Raw genomic sequence first — 21,559 nt, 5'->3', positions numbered from 1 at the left:
ACATGATGAGTCTCAATAAATATTTGAGTGTCACCACTTCAATGGTTTCTGCCTCTCCAGACCCTACCTGCCCTGAGGCAGTCTTGGTCCAGTAACTCTGCGCCAGAGGAGAGCTGGGTTAGGGTAGTAAGGGAGGTCAAACTGGGGTGGGGTATCCATCCATGCTCTCTGCTTTGTTTCCAGGCGTCTTCAGGGCTTTGCTCAAGGGCCAGAACCTAGGAGGCCCGGTGGGCAGCTTGGGAACAAAGGGGCCTAAGGACTTCATTGTCAGAAACGTATCCCAACCGTGAACAGGGGCATGGACCACAATGACGGGGTCATCCAAGCTCCAGCTGGCACCGTGGTGCCTCAGGAACTGCTGGAAGAAATGCTTTGGTTTTTTCGAGTAGAAGATGGTAAGTGGTGGGGGACTGGTGGGGGGTGGGGGTCTGTCCTCAACACAGAGTGGAATCTGGCTGAAGCCCCCTGACACAGCCTCATCCTTCAGGCTGCACATGTCCTCCAAGGTGGGGACCGAGGCTGAGGGGTCTTAATTCCCCAAGGGGTCTGGCCTACCCGCACCCTCCTCTCCTTGGGGTGTGGTCATTCATTCACTCATTTATTTAATCGTTCACAAGTATTTATTAAGTTCCTTCTGTGCAGCAGGCACTGTTCTCAGCACTGAGGTTACAGCAGTGAATAAAGCACAAATGTCCATGCCCTCATGGAGCATACATTCTAATGAAAGAGAAAAGAAACCAGACACACAAGTAAAATGCATAGTATGTTGGTGATGAGTAATAAGGAGAAAAACTAAGCACAGAAAGGGAATAGAAGTGTAGGTACTATGGTCAAGGAAGGCCTCACTAAGATGCTCTTGTTTGCATAAAGGCTTATAGGAGATGAAATGATTAGCCACGCAGATTATGTGTGGGAAGAACATTCCTGGCAGGGGAATAGCTAATGCAATAGCTTTGAGGCTGGACTCTGCCTCACTTTGGCACTGTGTGGACAGATCTTATTATCCAAATTCAGATTAGCCACTTCAGGTGTTCTCTTTTGGCAGTTGTGGAACAGTTTTACAGCCATCCCTTCCTTCCCACCCCCAGCCTCCTTTCCTTCCTTCCTTTCCTCGCACTGCACAGGGCTGGCCTCTGGCACAACTCTGAAGAGTGTGAAGTTTATGTCCACCCACACCCCGCTTTCCACACGATTTTCCAACTGCCGTGCTGTCCCTCTTTAGATTAGGGCTTCTGTAGAGCAGAAATCATGCCTCCCAGTCTCTCTCCCCCACAACTAAGTTCCTGCAGGGCAGGGGTCTCTCTACAACACCCGGCCTACAGCAGAGGACGATTAGTGCTGTGAGCTGAGGCTGAGCCCAAGCCCCAACTGTTGGTGGGCCTGAGGGGCACCCAGCCTCTCCTCAAGGCTCCATTCTGTGTGTCCTTCCCCAGCATCTCCTTGGAATTATTCCATCTTTGCCCTGGTGGGTGTGGTGATTGTGATAAGCATCGTCCTCCTGAGAAAGAGCATCCAGGCAAACAGGTGAGGAGCTGGCCTAGGGCTGGTCTCTGGGGAGGTGGGGAAATCTAGGGAGGGGTCACATAGGGGCTTGGCTAGCCACCCTTTGGGACAGCAAAATGCAGCCTTTGGGGTCCTCTGACAACACAAAGCTGTTGAAAAACTACCCCCTGTCCCTGGCCAGCAAGCAGAGGTCAGGATCTCTGGTTCTGGAGTCACATAGGTCTGGGTTCAAATCCCAGCTCTGCCACTCTCACAAGTGAGTAAGAGATTCTGATACAAAGGGTCTAGGGTGGTCATTGGCATTTTGCTAAATTCCCTGGATGATAAACTTCCAGGGCTGACTTTTGAGAGCTCCTTGAGGACACAGACCACATCTGACTCAATTTTGTTTCCCCAAGCGACTGGCAGTGTTGGGTTCTAGAAATGATTCAATAAATGCTTGGTTCACACATCTTCCTCCCTCCCTCCCTCCCTCCCTTCCATTTTTCTTTCAACAATTACTATATACCCACCAGTCATCACTATCAGTAACTTTCAAACAAAAATAATGAGAACCCTTCCCTCATATCTGTACCATGTTTTACAATTTGAAAAGTATCTTCACATTCTCTCATTTGACCCTCAAGACAGCTCTGTAAGGTAGGGCAGGCACAAGTTATTTATTTCCATTGTACAGAATAAGGTAATTGAGGATCTAAGGAAGTGTTGGCCTAGCTTCTGTGCTCTTCCTTCTCTGCTTTTATATTATGCATGAATTTTCTTCATAGTTCTGCTATAAAGTAAAAAACAAAAAAACAAACCCAGTGCCCTTTGTTCACACTGAGAACTAGTACTTATGACCTGCTGTGGCCTCATTCACTACTCATTCTGCAGGTAAGAGCTGAGCACCTGCTCAGTGCCAAGCTCTGTTCTGAGAGTGGGAGCCACAGTCACGGGCAAGAGGGATTCAGCCCCTGCCTTATAGAATTTACAGTTTGGTAGAGGGACAAGTGTAGTTCAGAGTGACAGGTGCTCAGTACGGGACATACAGAGTACAGTGGGAGCACAGTAGTGGGATCTGGGGCCTTCAGGGCAAAGAGATAGAGGGAGGGTGGGCCAAGGAAGCTTTCCAGACTGAGGGACAGCAGATATCAAGCTTGACATGCTGGAGGAGGAGGGCCCAGCCATGTGGCTGTGGCATGTGAAGTGGGATGGGGATAGAGGGAGGACAAGAAGGGGGCAGGACCCAGAACGTATGGGTCCTGGGGGCCATGCCAAGGTATTCAGGTTCTAGCTCATGGGCACTGGGGAGCCAGGGAATAGCTTTGAACAGGGACATGAAAGTCTTATGTTTTAGCAAGGTTAGTCTGGATGCAGGACATAAGAGGAACCAAAGGGATATAGCTTCTAAAAAGGTGACCTTGCCTTTCTTACCCTGTCAGGAGGCATTGCCCTCAACAAGGTCAACTCGGGAGCAAAGTGGCCGTCCATGGGAAAGGCAGACAATGAGCTACTCCTCCTGGGGCCCAAGCAGATTCTCTGGGCAGTCAGCTCTTACCACAGCTCGGTCCCTCTACTCTGGCCAGGAAGTCTAGGGGTACCTTGAGTAAAACCACCTTCGGGGAGATGTCATTTAGGGGAGTTACCGGAAGGAAGGCTGGGTCTTGAATGCCAGGTTAAGGACATGGGCAGTCAGGAGCCACTAAAGATGCTTGAGTTAAGGCGTGATGTGTGCACACTGCGGTTTTAGAAACATGACTGGTGCATGGGGGCTGGTTTGGAAAAGCAAGGACCTAGAAGCAGGAAGGTTACTTAGGAATTTCCCTAAAGTAGTTTGTCTGAGGATGGGGTGGGATGAGGGTGGAGATGGGGTGTGGGGTAACAAGGACCTGCACTAAGTAGAATGAAGTCCTGGGATAGAAAATGTGTGGGTTGGCGAAAAGAACACGGAACCCAGAGTCAGGAGACTTAAATGCAAGTCTAAGGTGTGTGCTTTTTTGACCTTTTTGAGCCACATGTCACCTTGAAGGGGAGCCTGTAGCAATAATAGTTGAGCTCATGGTGGCAATGAGAATCTGGGGAGACGATGCACCGGTGAGTATAAACTGTTTCTCTACCAAAAGAACATCACACTATCTTGGCTTTCTCCCCCAGCAGTTCCCAGAACTGCCCACTGGATTTTCCACCTCGCTAGTCCACTTGCGAGACCTAGTCTTGCCCCAGCCCCTCAGTTCCCCAGCTCAGGGAACCCCGATTCAACAGCATGTTCTCTCCTCCCAGAAATCAAAAGATACTGAGGAAAAACAAACCGGAAACAACAACTCTGGAAGTCCAAGACTTGGCTGAGGCCGGAGCCAGAGAGGACAACAACCTGAACATGCTAAGAGAGACTTTGCTCTCAGAAAAGCAAAATTTGGCCCAGGTGGAAACTGAGTTAAAAGGGAGAAAGGTGTCACTGGTTCTCCTTCCAGACCCACAAGAATCCGAGAGCTAGGAGGGGTCCAGAGCACCGCCCCATGTTGTCAGCAGATTCAGCGAATGAACTGCAATCAAAATATTGTTATGAAAAAAAAAAAACCCTCCTTCTAATTAAAATGCATCTGAAGTGGGCATTTGGAAATGCAGTTTGTTCCAATGGGGGTGGTTCAACACAAGGGGCTTGGAGCAAAATCGCAAAATCCATAGCCGGCCTGTGGGTCAGGAAGCCAGGCCACGACTTCCTAGTGTGGTTTTGAGGAGTTCATAGCCTCTCTCTGACCTCAACCTCTCCATCTACATAATGGGGCTGACGGCTGGATTAGAGCTGTTGCTCTTTTTTTTTTTAAATGTAAAATTTTTTTTTTTTTTTCTGAGAGAGAGAGAGAGAGAGAAAGAGCGTGAGCACAAGCAGGGAAGGGACAGGGAGAGAAGAGACACAGAATCTGAAGCTGGCTTCAGGCTCTAAGCTGTCAGCACAGAGCCTGGCGCGAGGCTCGAACTCACAAACCACGAGATCATAACCTGAGCCGAAGGCCGACGCTTAACTGACTGAACCACCCAGGTACCTCTAGAGCCGTTGTTCTTAATCCAAGCTCCTGGAATTGCCAAGAGCAGGATTCTGGGCTCAGAATCCCCTTGCCACCCCTTCCTCCTACCAGAACCATTTCCTTTACCTGCTTATCTGCTGAGGTTCTACCAGAGATTTCCTTTGGGCCAGGGGCCCTGAGATAAACAGAGTTAGAAAACTATAGAGCTCCCTGTGCTAACAATGGAATCCCAAGAGTGCTGTCCTGATCCCACATCCGAGCCACAGTGTTATGGTATAAGCTATGGTGGCCAAAAATGCTTTAGGTTCTATCTTTCAAAAGTGGACTTTGAACATTCAGACCCATTGCCAAAGGTACTGGGTCTTGCTGGACCAGACTACAAACTGCTCTACTGTGTTTCTGCCTACGAGCCTGGGACAGGCTAACAGTGCCCACCGGATGTCTGATACTGCCAGTTACAGGCTCTCTGGATCCTGTGTGATGGTCACTAGAGAGAATGACTTTTTTCTGCAGCTTCGATCATTAAGCTTCAGGAAGCTGGTCCTGAGGGTCTGTGGAGAGAATCCTTAATTTAAGATGGGAAAACAAGGCAGGGCTGCTTCCTGGTGACTAAAACACTGGATGCTCACTACCCAAGGCAACCTAGAGCCCCCAACCTTCTATCCTCATTGAGAGGCAAAGTACCAGAAAAAGCCCTTCCTGGGAATTTTGCTTCTCACAGGCTGTCCCATAGGATTATTTAAACTAGATTTTACTTGGATAAACTGTGGGGTTTGGTGCTTGGGGCTTCTGTGAAATCAGAAGACAACAGGAGGGCCAGGCTCAGGCCACCCAAAACCTGTAGCCGCTCTGCCCTTTCCGTCCACTAGGTGGTGCCAGGACTTCAAGTCTGCTCCTGTAGAATGTTCTTCGGCCTCTTTGTACGCAGGGCCTACTGGTGCTGACCAGACATCCAGAGCTGTCCACTAGGGGCCACATCTGGCCTGGCTGTTGCTGGAGCAGGAAGGGGTGATGGCACCATGATGGACACTGCAATTTCCTTCCACTTCAGCCAGACCCAGGTCTCCGTGTTGTTTTGTGGCTACTTCCCTTCAGGGTGGGGGAACGGCAGTAGTTACCATGGAAACCAAGGCCTGGAGGGACTAAGAGCAGCATTCTGCCTGTCCCTCCAGCTCACACAGTAAACTGGGTGTCAGGGAAATTACTTGGTGCTGGAAGAGCGATCAACTGTCCGCCAGAGGGCTATTGTTCCATCAGAGGGAAAGCCAGTGGTGAGAAGTCAGCCCCTATCCTGCAGCCCTGCACAGCCCCTAAGTCTGGGATCCTTAGGGGTGCCCTCAGAAGATCTTGAAGCCCTTCAACAGGGTCAGGGTAGGTGCCTTGCGCTTGCTCTGGGCCCGGGATGCCTTCACAGTGACCAGCTTGGCCTGGGCCACGGCAGGTATCTCCTTCAGACTGACGGTGGAAAGTGTGTTGAAGGTACAGCTGGCCAGCCCATGCCGGGCAGTGAGCGGAGCCTGGTGTGGCAGGGCCCTCTCCTCGGAGATGAAGAGGGGCCGGGGCAGGGAATTCTTCTCCAGTTCCCGCCGCGCCTCCCGCACGGCCTCGTGGAAGACATGTTGCACATGCTCAAAGTCTAGGCAGGCAGAGACCTCGAAAAACAGGCACCCAAACTTGCCAGCCAAGGCTGCACCCTCTGCCTTGGTGACCTGCCTGGTGGGGAAGCAGGGCGAGGCAGGGTCAGGAGCACGCATCCAAGTGGGGCAGGCCTGGGCCTGCACTCGGCTCCCCACTCACCAGCTTGGTGAGCTGGAGTCATCTCATCTGTACAACAGGATAGTGACCTCTACCTCTCAGGGTTGTTAAAAGAATTAAGAAAAACCACTTGTATTGTGTGCCTAGTGTAGTACCTGGCACAGAGTCAGTGCTCAATGAATGATGGCTGACCTCACCAAAGCCAGAATTTAGAAACAAAGCTGTAGGCAAGGGAGAAGCTTACTGGTTAGACCCTGTTTGTGCACCGAGGAAGATGGTCATTCCCAGCCCTGCGTCTATGCCAGCATGGGTCCTTGGTCAGGAAATGAGCCACCCTCAGCCCAGGTCTGTGGGACTGACTCTAGAGAAAGGCAGTGGTTTGGACTGAAGGGTGTGACCCACAGAGGCAGGGTGGGTGAGGTGACTCAGGATGCCTGTGGTCAGAGCTCTCAGGGCCCATGGGGAGTTTTGCCTGCCTGTCCAGGGGAGGGGCAAGAGAGAGCAAGGGTGGCATTTCATTACAAGGAGGGAGAAAAGGAGAGAGGGAACAGCACCGATTGTCAGCTTCGTCCTATACTCCTCTTTTGTGACGGTGGGATCGAATACTTAACTGGGGAGGTCCTGGAAGTTTTGGACCTGAAAGCCATGGGACTAAAGGTGAGAGGAAAACAATTGGCTCTTGGGTAGGTCAGATGTCCAGAAGAAGGAAGGGGTAGGGGGTACCTGAGGTCTTGAGGCCAAGGTTCCATTGGCTGGATCTTGGTGATCACCCTGCACTGCTGATCACCCCATCCGCCATTCCTAAGGACAGTGGCAGAGCCCATGAGACAGGTGGGTATTGGTGGGAAGAGGTTCCTGAGCCAAAGTTAAATTGGCAGGGGGAGGGGGATTGGGAGAGGGCTAGTTGCCTAGGGGAGTATCAGACAGAGAGTAACTGGGACAAAAAGGGCCAGAGGCAGAGCATCTAGACTCCCCACCCATGGCTGATGTCCTGTCTGGAAGCTCACTGCTTCCTAAGAAACCTTTTTGAAGGAATACTTGGTATTATTTGCTTTTATGATGGGCTTGAATCTACAGATTTGTCACTCTGGAGGCTTGAATCGTGAATTTTTAGAATATGCAGCACCCCGTACATGTATACATGTTTGTGAATGGGTGACACAGGTATGTAATATTATCCTCTTATTTTGTTGCAGCCTGGTGACAATTTTATCAGTGGTTCAGGAACCACTGCTCTAACCTATGTTTTACCTTCTAGCTGCAAGACAATTATGGGAGACACACCAATGCTCAGCTAGAAGTTTTACTGCTCATCAAATCCTGACCCACTAACCTCAGGACTTGATCAAAGAAGGAAATGAAGATAACTGTCATGACTTTTCTTAGGGAATTGAAACTGCTCGAGTCCCATAATCTTTGTTATTTGCTACCAAACCATTTTTAGACAATCCCTTTGGCAAAGATCAGGATCAAAACAGTTGTCTAAATTTTTTCCTCATACTGAAGACAACTTACCACAATTCAGTCTTCTGACCCCTCTGGCAGGCACTGTGAGCTCTATAATTCCTCAAAGATCACCTTTTGGTTTTAAGATCACACAACTTCCTTCATTTCCTGAGATGAAATTTGTCTTGGTCTGAGGGCTGAATGGCCAGTAAAAGCTCCTACCGTGGCCCCTCTTCATGAGACTGCACCCCGTCCCACTGCCCATCTGATTTGTTCTGCACCTAAGTCCCCTCCCTGCTAATACCAGAATGGGCCTTTGAGGCTTGGGGAAGCAGGGTACTAGCCATGCACAGGGAGGGACAGGTGGAAAATGGGTGGAAGGTGCCATACTTCAAAGGTGGGCTGGCCACATAGGACAAATGTCAGTGTTGAAGAAGGCCAGTGGGGTCACTCATCAAGTGTAAGCATCATGCTTTCAGGGGCCAGGCAAGCAGCTCAAATGTATAGGGAGGGTGGAGGTAAGCCATGGGGAGTGGTAAGGCCTGTGGTCAGCTGGAGAGAGCATGCCCCTCCTCAAAACATTCCAATTCTAGGTCTTTTAAAACTCTGTGCTCGCCAAGCAAAACGCTGCTGTATTTGCTGGTAATCTGCCCTCTGGCCCAGTCTGTGACCTCTGATTCAAGTCCAACTCAGTCTAAGAGAACCTGCCCTCAGCACAGCCAACTGTGGGAGTGAGCCTGGGGCCATGCTTGGGTGAGGCTAGAGCTGGTTGGACCAGAGCAGACACCTGATTACAGGAGCCAATCACAGCCTTTCTTCTCAGACCTGGAATTGGGCACTGAATAATCAACAAGCTATGGAGAATGAGGATGGAATGTCCTAGAGACAGGCAAGAAGGGTGAGGCCGAGAAAGACCACAAAGCCCCATGAGGATGGAAGGGGTGGCATCTCTTCTAACTTTCAGGGTCCAACCCCTGTGTGGGCCAGAAGCTCCTCCCTTCCTGCCCTTGCCTGTCTGGAAGACCACTTACCTTTAACCTAAATTTGAGGGGATTATTCAAATTTAGCCAAACAATCCCCAATGATGACACCCAGCCTTTACAAATGAGGAAAGTGAACTCCAGAGAGGAGGACAAACTGTCTGTGCTCACCTGTACTGGGCCATGTCCAGCTTGTTGCCCAGCAAGAGGGCAGGGGAGCTGCGCTGTGTCTCCTTGGCGTGCAAAGCAAGCAGCTCCAGGTAGCTGCTGCTGTCTTCGAAACTCTGGCGGCTGTCCATGCTGTATACCACCAGGAAGGCGTGGGCCCAGTTCAGGTAGCGCTCACAGTTCCTGGGGGTATCCTGGGGTGAAGGAGGGAAGCCTCGGTGGGGGCAAAGGCCTTCACCTGAGCTGCCCACCCACCTCCCCACTCTCTGGGTCTTTGTATATTGTTCCCAACAGAGCCCTTTTTAAAGGGGCACTTGAGTGTGGATTTGGCTTGGTGTGAAAGGAGACATTGTCTCGTAAGCTTCACTCCCACCACCCAGAGACTTGGAGACCTTGGCCTCTGAGGCACAGAGCCAAGACTCTGGCATGGCTGCTACAGAGACCTGGCTATCCCTGGGCACTGCTGGTTTTGCATCAGGTTGATGGTGTCCCTTGGCTTTTGAGAATAACTGGTATCCAGTCCTGGCAGGGGATGGTGAGAACATAGGGAGAATGTGTGCACTGAGGGGACCTGGGCCGAAGAGGGTCTCTGTGTAAACACTTGTAAGCACCTGTCTCCATGTGTATGTGAGCATCAAGTCCCAGAAGAGAGGATCTCTGAGTTGATGCCAGCAACCATCAGGTCTCCCCAGGCCCCATCCCATCCCTTCTCACTAGGCAAACGAAGAGATTCCGGAATGGAGAGGTCAGCACCTCATTGAGGGTCACACAGCAAACTAGAGCTTAAAAAGTTTACACATTCCCATCTGAGGCATCCACTCTGGGACCAGGACTTCCCAGGAGGCTGCATGGACTCTCAGCTCTCCAGGGGTAATGGGGGTACTGTTACCGGGTCTGCAGTATCCATAACCCTCAGGTGGACAGGCTGGTGGTCCACTGTCTCTTCGGAGCTGTAGGTGTCCTCTGCAACAGATGGTCAGCCAGGTCAGAGGCAGTGCAGGCTGCTCAGTGGGTGATTGGGTCTGAGTCCCCACCTCCCTGTGCTAGACCCTGGGGGATCTATTCCGGAGCCGGATGAGCTGGGACAACTGGGGAGGCGTTGGCTGGCACCCAAACGGAGAACACAGACAGAACCTCCCACTGAGGAGAGGCTGCTCTACCTGTCAGGGTTCAGATCATAAGAGGTCACTCACAGAACATGCCATAGGAGTTGGGATTGTGTTCTGGGTCTGGCCACCAAGCCTATAGGATCAAGTGTGTGGCCCATGGTCTTGTTTAGCAGCAGAGACCTCTGGAGCTACACTGCCAGCCTATCCCCTCCAAACCCCAAGCTTCTGCACTCTCTTCCCTCTGATCACAATACCTGGCCCCCAGGAAGCCCCCAAGGACAATCCTCCTGCACTCAGTGGTACAAGAGATGGGAAAAGAAAAGCACACAACGCGCGTGTGTGTGTGTGTGTGTGTGTGTGTGTGTGTGTGTGTCCAGAAGTCCCAAGAAGGTTTTACAAATATTCCTCATCAAAATAATAGCAGAGGACTCTAGCATAGTCAAACGTTTTAGGTTGGAAATGTGGAATCAAACTCAACTTCAGCTACCTTTTAGCTATGTGACTTGGCCAAGTCTTTGAAGCAGTTCTTTGAGGCTCTGTTTCCTCACTTTAAAATGGGGATAACATAACATTGGCTAAACATTTTTCAGATTTTACTCTGTGCCAGGCATTGTGCTAAATGCTTGTTTCTGCATTTCATAGGGCTGTGTGAGGACTGGATGGGCCCCCAGGCATGGGGCCTGGCCCATCATACATGTCTGGTAAAGGACAGGGGACTGTGGTGCTCCAAAGCTGACAGGGCAGGTTCACATTCCTAGCTGATATTTTTTTTTTCTTTTTCTTTTGAAATAATTTTGGACTTGTGTGGAAATTGCAAAATAGTACAGAGAGTTCCTGTGTGCCCTTCCCTCTGCTCCCCACAAGGTTAACACCTTACATAACCGTAGTAAAATGATCAAAACCAGGAAATTGATATTGGTACCATACTATGAACTAAACTACTGACTTTATTTGGATTTCATGAATTTTAACTTTTTTTCTTTCTTTTTTTTTTTTTTTTTGCATCTCACACCCTCAAACCTGAGAAAGCAGCAGATGGCCTGGCATGCAAAGAGGACCTCATTGTCATATTGACATTCTTTTCTATCTCCAACCTTCCCCTGTGCCACTGGCCCATGTGTATGAGTCCACTTGGCCATCATGTTTCCCTGGGTGCCCCAAGTGACCCCAAGAAGAACCCCTGGGCAGAACTGGGGCCCTCTCTGCTTTCTTCCACCTCCCCAACCCTGGCTGAATTCACCACCACTTTTCTCTGAGGGCCACTGGCAGTCGAGCCAGGCCTGGACACATGCCAGGTCCACTAGCAGCCAGCAGGAATCACAGACAGCTCCCATCCCCAGCCTGTTTGGGGACTTGGATAAATAGCTACTCTTATTCAAAAACAAAAAAAAAAAAATCTAATGGAAAATATGCCCCAAATGTTTAACTATATTTAGTGCAAGAAGAGCTGCCCCTAGATGCCTACATCTTGTTCAGATTTTTCTTTATTTTCCTGCCAAAGTTGTCTGATGCACCCTTTTTAGTTGTGCCACACCCCCCCTCCCCAAAAAGTCACTGAGTCCTGCCCAGTCTCGGGGAAAATCTTAGCCTAGTGTTGGTCTCCTGTGGTTCCTCACAGCATAACAGCTTTTCAAAGTTACTGTTAGCACCACTAGAGAGAGATGAAGCCCAGAGGAGGAGGGACCTTGCCCACTGCCACACAGCACTCCATCAGTAGAAGGAATGTGAACTCAGGCCTTCTAGACTGGGCTGCCTCCCCATCTAGGCATGGGGCCGCCCATCACCCTCTGCTCAGGGGACCAGCTGATCGTCCAACTCTGGGCAGAGCACAGGGGAAGAGCAGAAGCTCCCAGGCCAGCTGAGGAGGAGGAACATGTATGGGTGAGCTTGGAGAAGCCTCAGATGTCATCTTATCTGGCTTCCTCCCCCATGGCAGGTGAGGTAGGGGGTCCTTTCCAAGTCACAGTATTGTCCTATCTTCCCATCACCAAGTCCTGCACTCCAGAGCATTCTGGGGTCCTTAATCACATGGGTTTCATAATTCCTAGTTCTAAATAACATTTTGGGGACTTTCATGCTGAGAGAAGCTTCTTTTCCCAAACTATTTTCCCCTCATTTACAGTAATAGTCTTTTTATTTTTTTTATTTTTATTTTTTAAAATTTTTTAACGTTTATTTTTGAGACAGAGAGAGAGACAGAGCACGAACGGGGGAGGGTCAGAGAGAGAGGGAGACACAGAATCTGAAACAGGCTCCGGGCTCTGAGCTGTCAGCACAGAGCCCGACGCGGGGCTTGAACTCACGGACCACGAGATCATGACCTGAGCCGAAGTTGGACGCTTAACCAACTGAGCCACCCAGGCGCCCCAGTAATAGTCTTTTTAAAGGTGTCAAAGGAGGGGCACCTGGGTGGCTTAGTCGGTTGAGCGTCCGACTTCAGCTCAGGTCATGATCTCACGGCTCTTGAGTTCGAGCCCCTCGTCGGGCCCTGTGCTGGCAGCTCAGAGCCCGGAGCCTGCTTCAAATTCTATGCCTCCCTCTCTCTCTGCTCCTCCCCAGCTCATGCTCTGTCTCTCTCTCCTTCAAAAATAAATAAAAACATTTAAAAAATAATAATAATAAAGGTGCCAAAGGAGCTCTGGTCAGAGTGCACGTAGAATGATGCCTCAGAAATGGTGTCTGCATCTTTGCTGGACAGGATGAGGGCAAGAGAGGTGAGAAGCTGTCATTCTGCCCTGAGAAAGCCAGGCAAGGTGCTCCCCAGCTCCTCCTTGAGAGGACTCCCTCCTGGGGACCCCTGCCCTTCCTGGAGTGCTCAGCACAGGCACAGCCTTTCCACAGGCACTGATTCTCTCAGCTCCTACCAGCAATCCTAGCCACAACGCTTAAAAAAAAATTTTTTTTTAATGTTCATTTAGTTTTGAGAGAGAGAGACACAGACAGGGCATGAACAAGGGAGAGAGGGTAGAGAGAGAGAGGGAGACACAGAATCTGAAACAGGCTTCAGGCTCTGCACTGTCAGCACAGAACCCAATGCGAAGCTCAAACACACAAACCATGAGATCACGACCCGAGCCAAGTCAGATGCTTAACCGACTGAGCCACCCGGGTGCACCATTCCCAGCCACAACCCTTATGCAGACAGAGTACAAGCTATTGGTCCCATCTTCCAGATGGGGAAACCAGAGCCTAGTGCTATGCAGACCTCTGGTTCCAGGCCCTCTAGAACATAAGGCCATCCTAAGTGAAGAGGCACTGGAGTGATACTCATCTTCCTTTATACCTGAGGTTCTCCATAGGGAAATCACTGAGCCCTCTCTGCCTCAGTTTCTTTACCTGTAAAATGGGGATAATAGTCATAGCTCTTCTTTAAAGGCTAAACCTAAAACCAAAATTCAATCTCATGTTTAAGAGTACATATGTCATGCCCAGTACTGCACTCCATGCTAGAAACGGAAATGAATAACACAGGTTTCCATGCTTGAGAAGCTCACTTTGGGTTCAAGGAAGACCTCTGAAAAGGAGCAAGAGTTGTTTTACATGTCCTGATGGCTAACTCTCTCTTTGGTCTCCTTGGTCTTTCTCCACAGAAAGAAAGGCTCTGGTCCTAGAGTCCACTGTTGCTGCAGGCAGTCATGGGATAGTGGCTGGAATGTTTAGATGCTGGGGCAGAATCCCAAGGAGGAGTGGGACTGGTCTCCCAGAATGGCTGAAGGGGAGCATCTGGTCATCTCTCCAGCTGACAGGCTCTCGGGCCAGGGAGAGAGACCTAAGGCTGGGGTGACTGACCACTGTGGAGGGCTGCCCTGCCCCCCCTCCCGCCCCCAGACAGTGTGACCACACATTCCACTATCAGGTCAGAACTCCAAAATTACTCAATCAGGAAGCCCAAACCACTACTGTAGTAGGCTCTGGCGAGACCCGGCAGGAAAGGTATGAATTGGGGGCAGGGATGAAGAAACTGGAGGCTGGATGCCAGATAAAATATAGGATGACCAATTAAATTTGAATTTCAGATAAACAGCTAATGTTTTTTACCCTAAGTATTCCCCACGTAATATCTGAGCTAGGCAGGATCTGTGTTTTGAGGAACCGCCCTTGGAAATCCTCATTTTCCCTTCCCAAATACCCCCTGCTTGTATGGCTTTCCTTCCCACCTCCTCCCTGTCTTCAATTCCCCCACTGCTTCTGCTTCCATGTTCTGGCCTCTCTCAACACTCCCCTGACCAGCACACAATTACATCCTGTTTCCCACCCCCATGGGCATTGACCTCTGCTAATCAAGAAGGCTCCCCTCAGGAGGCGCCTGGGTGGCTCAGATGGCTAAGCTTCCAACTCTTGATTTCAGCTCAGGTTATGATCTCACGGTTTGTGAGTTCAAGCTCTGTGTCCAGCTTTGCGCTGACAGCATGGAGCCTGCTTGGGATTCTCTCCTTCTCTCTCTGCTCCTCCCCTGCTTGCTCTCTCTCCCAAAATAAATAAACATTAAAAGAAAAAGACCCCTCAGACCTGCTGTGTGACCTTGGCCCAGAAGCCTCAGCTCCCTGGGCCTAATTCTTCCACCGTTCCACTGAGGGGCTGTGTCATAGTGCAGGTAGTCAAACCAAACTTTGAGAAAACAAATCCCTTAGGGACTATCAGTGAGTCGCCTGCCCTGTACTCTTGACTTAACCAGGGGACCCCCTCTGCTTTCTCTTTGACATCTTGGGGTTCTATTTAAGATAACCTTGGAAGAAGGGATTCTGCTACTTAGGGAAAAAATTCTAGAACCCAATAGACTAAATAGCCCTGAGGTCCCTTCCTGCTCCGTCACTGGGATTCAATATTCCAGTGTGAACTGAGGGCACCAAGGGGCTAAGGGGCTCTTTCCTTCAGGTGTTACAGCACATTCCCTCAGGGCCCTGCTGCACACCCTGCTATACTGCGGTTTCCAGCCTGTGCCCAACAGCCCTGGGATTCCCTGGAGAGCCCCCAGGGTCCCACAAATGCTTCATTTCATTCTTATCAGTGGAATGAGTGAAAAAGAATCCAAGACTGCAACCCCCCATTTTCAAAAGGCTAAGAGTATCCAGACACACCATTTTTTTCAGTGAACAGTTTACAAAAAACAAATGTTATAAATGTAAACGTTAATGGGGCACCTGAGTGGCTTGGTCGGTTAAGCGTCCGACTTCGGCTCAGGTCATGATCTCACAGTCCGTGAGTTCAAGCCCCGCGTCGGGCTCTGTGCTGACAGCTCAGAGCCTGGAGCCTGTTTCAGATTCTGTGTCTCCCTCTCTCTCTGCCCCTCCCCTGTTCATGCTCTGTCTCTGTCTCAAAAATAAACGTTAAAAAAAATTTAAAAAAAATAAATGTAAACGTTAAGGAAAAGGGCAGGAAAAACGAATATGCATTGTGCCTACTGTGAGTCAAATACTAGGCTAACATGTGTCATTTCTTCAATCCTCACAGTTATTTTCTGAGATAGGCATCTTTATGCCCACTTTTCAGATGAGGAAACAGAAGCTCAGAGAGATTAGGTGACTGCTTCAAGGCTGTACAGCCAGTAAATGGCAGAGCTAGGGTTCAAACTTAGCTCTGACTGATACCAGAGCATCCTTTTTTCCAATATACCATGATATGGCTATAAAACAAGATGAGTTTTCTTGTGTGGTTCAAAAATGGGTCAGCAACCAGTAGCACTAGATAGTTTCTCAAATGCTTTGTCCAGCTTTTCTGGAAAAGTATACTGAGTGGCCATCTTGAAGACCAACACTTAATGGTTGCAGACGTTCTGTTATGTTTGATTTTTTTTAAGTCTCAACATACCTCATAATTTAGGACAAATCAGCCTATCTCAGTTTTCCTAATTAAGCCAACCCCCAAATTGTCTGGGGTGGGCTGTGGAAGGATGTATTTCTGGCATGTAAAACATTTTGTCCCACGGGCTGAGTCATCCTGGGTGGTTCCTCCCCTCTGCCCCCAGATGTTCAATCCTGGTCAGGTCTGGGCCCACCACAGTGTAGGTGGGTGCATGGGGGCAGGGGTAGGGGGGATCCAAGTGGGACACAGTAGGAGGATGGGGAGGAGTGGTTCCTTACCCAAATTGGGGTCATATTCGCTGATAAACCTCCTGGTCAGAAACTTCACGGTCAGAGCTGCAGGAAACAGAAAGAAGCTGGCTCAGTCATCCCCTGCTGTCTTTGGCTGCTGGTTCCCAGAGGTTGCCCCTCTCATTTTAGGGAGGACTTATCTAGCTTCTGTGACTCCTGGCTGACACTAAGCTCAGCTCTTTGGGGGAATGGGTCTAGAAGCTGGGGAGTTGGTTCAAGAAGCTCAGAAGAAACCAGAAATATAAGGAACCATGTCCCCCTGGTTGCATCCTGGCTTTTTTTTTTTTTTTTTTTTTTTTTTTATGGCAAGAAAAACCATGAGAGGCAAGCCTAACAGGTGTTTTTAAAGACTCAAACTGAGGGGTCCAGGACCCACTCAACCAGTTACCTAGACATCCCCCACCCTGGTCAAGTCATGAAAATTCTGAAATATGGGGCTTTTATTCCAGTTTTGGCTATACACCAAAGACTAAGAGCTGAGTTGATCAGTCTGTGATCCCCAGGGTGAGTATGAACACCCATGTCTCAAGTAAACACATTCTAGCCCTTGGTCCTCTGTATCTCAAGTCTTGGCTCCAACTAGGGCCTCCACACTCATCATGGATGTCCCAAAGAATGGAAAACCTAAAATGAAGTTCTCCCCAAGTGTACTTCATTAATAGAACTTTGATTTTGTTCAGAATTTAGTGACATAAAGCCCCAGGGCCAGCCAACTATTGTGCCGGACTCTTAAAAAGAAATGTGAGATTTTAAAGAAAATCCTTAAAATTCTTTCCCAAGATTCCTTACAGTGTCATTCTGCAAACTAATACCCAGGGAATACACATACTTTAAAATTTAAATTCCTTCATTCATGTAGTCACTGGCTAAACTATACCAAAGACAGAACTACAATTTGATTTTCAAAGGGAAAAGGGCAAATCTTTTCTGTAGGAAAACATGATTCAGAGTCCCCTCTCTGAGTCAGGGGGCTGGTTTCAAAAGTGGAGAGTAGGATCCCAGCGAGTCTCAAAGAACACTCTGGGGAAAGAAACATAGCTAACTGAGCCCTTGTTGGCCAGTCACTAATGGCTGTAACTGGAAAACAGCCCTCCCACCTTTAGCTGCCTGGGACTGTGAAGTGGCAGGACAGAGGAACGAAACCTTTTTCTGGGTCTCTGCCTAAGGGGACACCCACCCACCTGGGCTTCACTTGGGTGAGAGCTGCCAGGAGTGTTTAAGCCAGAGTTCGGTGTTGGCAGAAATGATCTCAGTGGCAACCCGAAATCTAGGTTCATCAAGAACAAGGCCCAGACACCTGGGATGGTAGTCTAAGGGGTTTCCAGAAAGTCAAGAGAGGGGTCTAACTTGAAAATTACGTTTGATAAGAATGCACACTTTGTTCCAGAATCCATTGAATTGGGGTGGCCCCTCCCTGGAAAATCCCAATAGCCAGTGACCTCTACCACCCAGACTTCATCCCCAGACTAAATTGAAGAATAGCAAGGCTGTAACTAAGCTCCTAGGGGCCTGAGCTAGAGATCAGCCCCTAACATGTCCTTGCAGTGCTAGTCACCAGGGCCGACTGCTCGCCCCAGGGAGAGGAGATGGAAAGCAGTGAACAGCAAGGGAGAGATCAGCAGAGGACCGTGAGACACAGATACAAGCAGAGAGGAAAGACAACTGGTGTCTGAGACACAAAGGGAAAGACAGGCAAGGAACAGAAGACAGATGAGAGATGGAGGAGCTGAGAACATAGTAGAGAAACAAGCAACAGAAAAACTGAGGCAAAGAAGAAAATCGCGGTGTCTCACTCAACCCACCTGGGCGCAGGAAGCCCCAAAGCCAGTGGGAGAGCCTGCCTGCAACCAAGTCCACAGCGCCCACACCTGCTCCCCGTCTCTCGGGTCTTCCCCTAACTCCTTATCTTCCGTCCCGCTACCCAACTCACCGGACTTGCCAGCCCCGCGGCGTCCCAGGATGGCCAGGTTGACCTCGAGAGGCGCGCTCTGCGACCCGCTGCCCACGCGGGGTTTCCCGAACACCGAGGACATGGCGACCCTGCTGAGAAGGTCACGAGTCCTCTGCCGAAGGGCCCCGAGCCGCGTGCCCGCCTGTTGGGGCCCTAGGGAGCTAGTCGCCGGCTCCTTTCACACTCGCGGGCTCGGGCCCGTCGATGTCCGCGCCGGGCCCGGCGTCGAGAGCGGAGAGGGCTGCGTTCCCGCGGCCCGGCCCAGCCGGGCGGGAGGAGGGGCCCGTAGAGGCTGGCGGGCGGGGCTGCCCGGAGAGCCGCCAAACTCCTTGTAAGGGCTGCGGGAGCCCCCCGCTGGGAGGGAGCTCTGGCCGGCCGTACAGCCCACGGCAAGGCTTCGCCTGGAAGACAGCGCTGTCGCCACTTGGAGCTCCCCGGGACCCTGCAGGCAAGGCCCAGGACCGGAGAGAGAGAGGCTGGGGTAGGCGGAGTGAGGGGAAGGATGTTTCCAGCGTAGTCTGAACCTCCGTGCAATCTCTTTCCACCTGCAAAAAAATCCACTCCTTCCTTTGTTCTACGCAGCTGGCCCCGCCTCCTCCTCCGGGAAGCCTGCCCGGTTCAATTCCCAGCCTTGCCCTTTCTCTAGGTCACAGTCACAGCCAGCGCAGCCTTGGCACACAACTTCCCCAACGACATTACCCTGCCTTTCGGTGTGGGGACTCTCAGGCATCACTGCAAACTCCAGGCAGAACCCTGACTCCTGAGAAGGGGAAGAGACTTCTTTACTAACATTTCATGGTCAATATGTATCCAGCTTCAAGAAACCTAACCCATCCTGGATTACGATGGATTACATTAACTCCTGATGGGAGTTAATGAGTTGCATGTGTTTGTGGCCTAGTGTGTAAACGGAGCATTTTACTTATCCTAAAACCTGGCACCCTCTCATGCCTATAATGATTCTAGGATTGATGGATGAGCCTGGTAGGGGTCACCTGACATTTCTTTTGGGACCCAGGATAAATCTGATCATGATGGACACAGAGCAAAGGGCCTACATAGGGAATCTAATGCCAGCTCTTTCACTAGGTGACCTTGGGCAAGTCACCTCACTTCTATGAGCATTGGTGTTCCCATCTATATACTAAAGAAAGGGGAAAATAAATCCAAAATCCCATTATGTGATTCAAGCCTGAGAGTGACAGCATCACTAGGTTCTAGGTCTGAGTACTTTCTAGAACCAGGTGGAGCCTCTCTTTTGAAATATACTCCAGGCTAGAGTGGGAAAGGGCATAGGAGTCTGAGACCTCTCACTGCAGCCCTTCTCCCTCCAACCCCACATCCCCAATTCCCTCTCTTTCCCCCAGTTAATCTACCCACCCATGTGAAAAGAAATCATGGAAAGCCAGATCAGAAGGCAGTCTGGGGTCAGAGCCTGATGGTAATAACTTCTCAACCAGGAAGGAAAATTCTTTCCCAGAATAGGACATGAATACTGACTCAGCCTAATTGTATTCGTAGGAGATAATGGTAAACCAGCTGTGTTAAGACTGAAAGGTGTTGGGAAAAATTTGTTTAGATTACACCCTCGGGCCAAAATCACTCTCAGAGCTAATGCCCAAGGGTTTTCCTTTGAGTTGTAGGTGGAGAAAAAGTGGGAGCCAAGTTCCAGCCACTTCCCTGGGCTGGCCCCAGTCTTGAGAGGACAGACTGGTTCTGGAGGGGTCTATGGGAACAGAACCAATCTCATTGGCGAACTGCTGGAGGGTAAGCTGTGGACCCCTGCAGATCCAACTAGGTGTAAACCTGGGCTCTGTTAGGTCCCTGCCTGTGATGCTGGGCAAGTTACTTTCCTTTAAAATGCAGACCAACCAATAGATGGGCACTGTAAGGAGGCAGGTTCCAGGTTGGTGTGTGAACGCTAACCATCTGAGCTGTAGTTAGAAGGGGCTGTCTTTAGAGGAAGTGAGCCCCCCAATATTGAAGGCAACCAAGGGGGTGACCACTTCCAGGAGGTGTTGTAAGGAGACTCCATCATGACTTGCAAGATGGGATGAGATGACCCTTAACTCTCATCTAGGTCAGAGACTATTTGAACAAGTTGCCAGCTGGTTACTCAGCCCTCAGCTGTGACTGCTAAGTGCCCAAAGTGTGCCTCTGGTATGAGGCTAGGGAATAAAAGTGCGAGCCTCACAACTGCAACCAGCCCCTTTCCCCATCCTCAGTCTCCTCATCTGTAGGCTGCTTGTCCACCCAGAAGTGCCAGTTGCACTTCTGGACCGGAAAGGCCTTTGGAATGAGCCATTTACTGTCAGACCATGGAATCAACTACTTTGCCCTCCCGGGCTTCAGTTTCTCATCTTTAAAACAGGGATAATATTAAGGATTAGATGAGATAACATGAAAGTGTCCCAACCCAGAGCTTGGCCCATGGCCCACAAAAGCAAAAGATAGTTTTCTCCACTCCCCTGACATGAATAGCACGTACTTCTCACCCATCTACCAAGAAGCCACAACTGTTTAGCAAACAGAAGTTCGGACACTGAAAGTCAAGAGACAGGTTATTCTGCCAGGGCAAAGTAGCCCGACCCTCCTTATCCCCTACACCCAATCTTTGAGGCTCCTATAAGGGGCCCTCAAGTGCTCAAAATGACCCTGCCCAGCAGTGGACCTGGAGCATGTGTTCGATAGATGTCTCTGGAGAGAATGAGTAGGACATGTACGGGTCTAGACAGGTAGGGCCTGTGAAGATTTCCAGATGCCAGGTCCTACCCTTGCCACTCACCTCCCAGGAGCCATTCCACATAAAAGTAAGCTTTTGGGACCCCTTTGTGACATCACTGTATTCCCTGGAAGCACAATATGACAAACACTTCTGGGGTCGTTCAGTGATAAATTCAGATGTCAAAGCTAAACAGAACCTTCGAAGTCAGATCCAAGCTCCATTTCACAGATGAAGAACTAAGGCCCAGAGAGATTGGGTAGCTTTTGAAAGTCAGTGGTGGTACTGGCATTAGAACCTGGCAAGAATCCTGCCTCCTAGTCCACTGCTCTTCCTCAGGCCCAGGCAAGCGCTTCACTACCCTGTGTGCAGAAACACTGCCATGGGTGGCAAGGCCAGGGGTCCACCATCAGGCTCAGGGCATCTTGTGGCTATGTCTCCTTTATGAGACTGCAGGCACTTTGGGGAATGGGGTTGTGTCTCTTCCATCACACTGGGGACTCCCACTTGGTTTAGGGCCCAGGAGTCCACTTAACAGACCTGGTGCCAGGTACTGTGGATAGAGAGATGAACAAGGCTAGGTGAGTGCTCTACAAAGGCTCAGAGTCTGACACAGACAGATTCCCCCTTTCCTTGCCCCCACCCTGAACCTCACACAGTATGGGGGTGCAAAGTGGAGAGAGAGGTTGGTGTGAGGTCGGGCAGGGCCTGGGAACTCTGTGGGCTGCCTACAGCCAGGATAGTTCCTCGTCCTCTCCGAGTCCCAGAGGGATGCTCACTGTCTGGTAGAGGAAACTCTCACCAGCTGCAGACAACACCCCACTGGGG

General features: G+C 50.2%; 2 protein-coding genes and 1 long non-coding RNA gene across 4 annotated transcripts; 2 read left to right on the top strand and 1 right to left on the bottom strand.

The window, feature by feature from the left end:
• Window positions 1-298: 298 nt before the first annotated feature.
• SLC51B (solute carrier family 51 subunit beta) lies at window positions 299-3,976 on the top strand. The gene is made up of 3 exons (XM_047863886.1): window positions 299-395; window positions 1,434-1,524; window positions 3,763-3,976. The coding sequence occupies exons 1-3, from the start codon at window positions 299-301 to the stop codon at window positions 3,974-3,976; spliced, it is 402 nt and encodes a 133-aa protein (XP_047719842.1).
• Window positions 3,977-4,405: 429 nt separating this feature from the next.
• Window positions 4,406-18,530, bottom strand: RASL12 (RAS like family 12). 2 transcript variants are annotated; one of them, XM_047863884.1, is made up of 6 exons: window positions 17,989-18,530; window positions 16,047-16,103; window positions 9,747-9,820; window positions 8,861-9,051; window positions 6,987-7,064; window positions 4,406-6,221 (listed from the first exon to the last, which is right to left on the bottom strand). In XM_047863884.1, the coding sequence occupies exons 1-6, from the start codon at window positions 18,089-18,091 to the stop codon at window positions 5,846-5,848; spliced, it is 879 nt and encodes a 292-aa protein (XP_047719840.1). In that variant the 5' UTR covers window positions 18,092-18,530; the 3' UTR covers window positions 4,406-5,845. The 2 variants fall into 2 exon arrangements, with proteins under 2 accessions (XP_047719840.1, XP_047719841.1); XM_047863885.1 differs by lacking the exon at window positions 6,987-7,064 and having other exon boundaries at window positions 17,989-18,523.
• Window positions 6,755-8,866, top strand: LOC125168672 (uncharacterized). The gene is made up of 3 exons (XR_007153246.1): window positions 6,755-6,920; window positions 7,341-7,427; window positions 7,522-8,866. It is a non-coding gene; the product is annotated as an uncharacterized LOC125168672 (long non-coding RNA).
• Window positions 18,531-21,559: the final 3,029 nt, after the last annotated feature.

The sequence above is a fragment of the Prionailurus viverrinus genome, chromosome B3 (genome assembly GCF_022837055.1).
Source record: "Prionailurus viverrinus isolate Anna chromosome B3, UM_Priviv_1.0, whole genome shotgun sequence".
NCBI lineage: Eukaryota > Metazoa > Chordata > Mammalia > Carnivora > Felidae > Prionailurus > Prionailurus viverrinus.
Note: the sequence above shows the minus strand (reverse complement) of the source record. Positions and strands in the feature narration are given on the sequence as shown.

Excerpts from the sequence above, each read along its gene's own strand:
- SLC51B (XM_047863886.1), top strand. The coding sequence starts at position 299 with ATGGACCACAATGACGGGGTCATCCAAGCTCCAGCTGGCACCGTGGTG. Across the intron at positions 396-1,433 it reads GTTTTTTCGAGTAGAAGATG|CATCTCCTTGGAATTATTCC; the intron begins GTAAGTGGTGGG and ends GTCCTTCCCCAG. Across the intron at positions 1,525-3,762 it reads AAGAGCATCCAGGCAAACAG|AAATCAAAAGATACTGAGGA; the intron begins GTGAGGAGCTGG and ends CTCTCCTCCCAG.
- RASL12 (XM_047863884.1), bottom strand. The coding sequence starts at position 18,091 with ATGTCCTCGGTGTTCGGGAAACCCCGCGTGGGCAGCGGGTCGCAGAGC. Across the intron at positions 16,104-17,988 it reads CCGCGGGGCTGGCAAGTCCG|CTCTGACCGTGAAGTTTCTG; the intron begins GTGAGTTGGGTA and ends TGTTTCCTGCAG. Across the intron at positions 9,821-16,046 it reads CGAATATGACCCCAATTTGG|AGGACACCTACAGCTCCGAA; the intron begins GTAAGGAACCAC and ends CATCTGTTGCAG.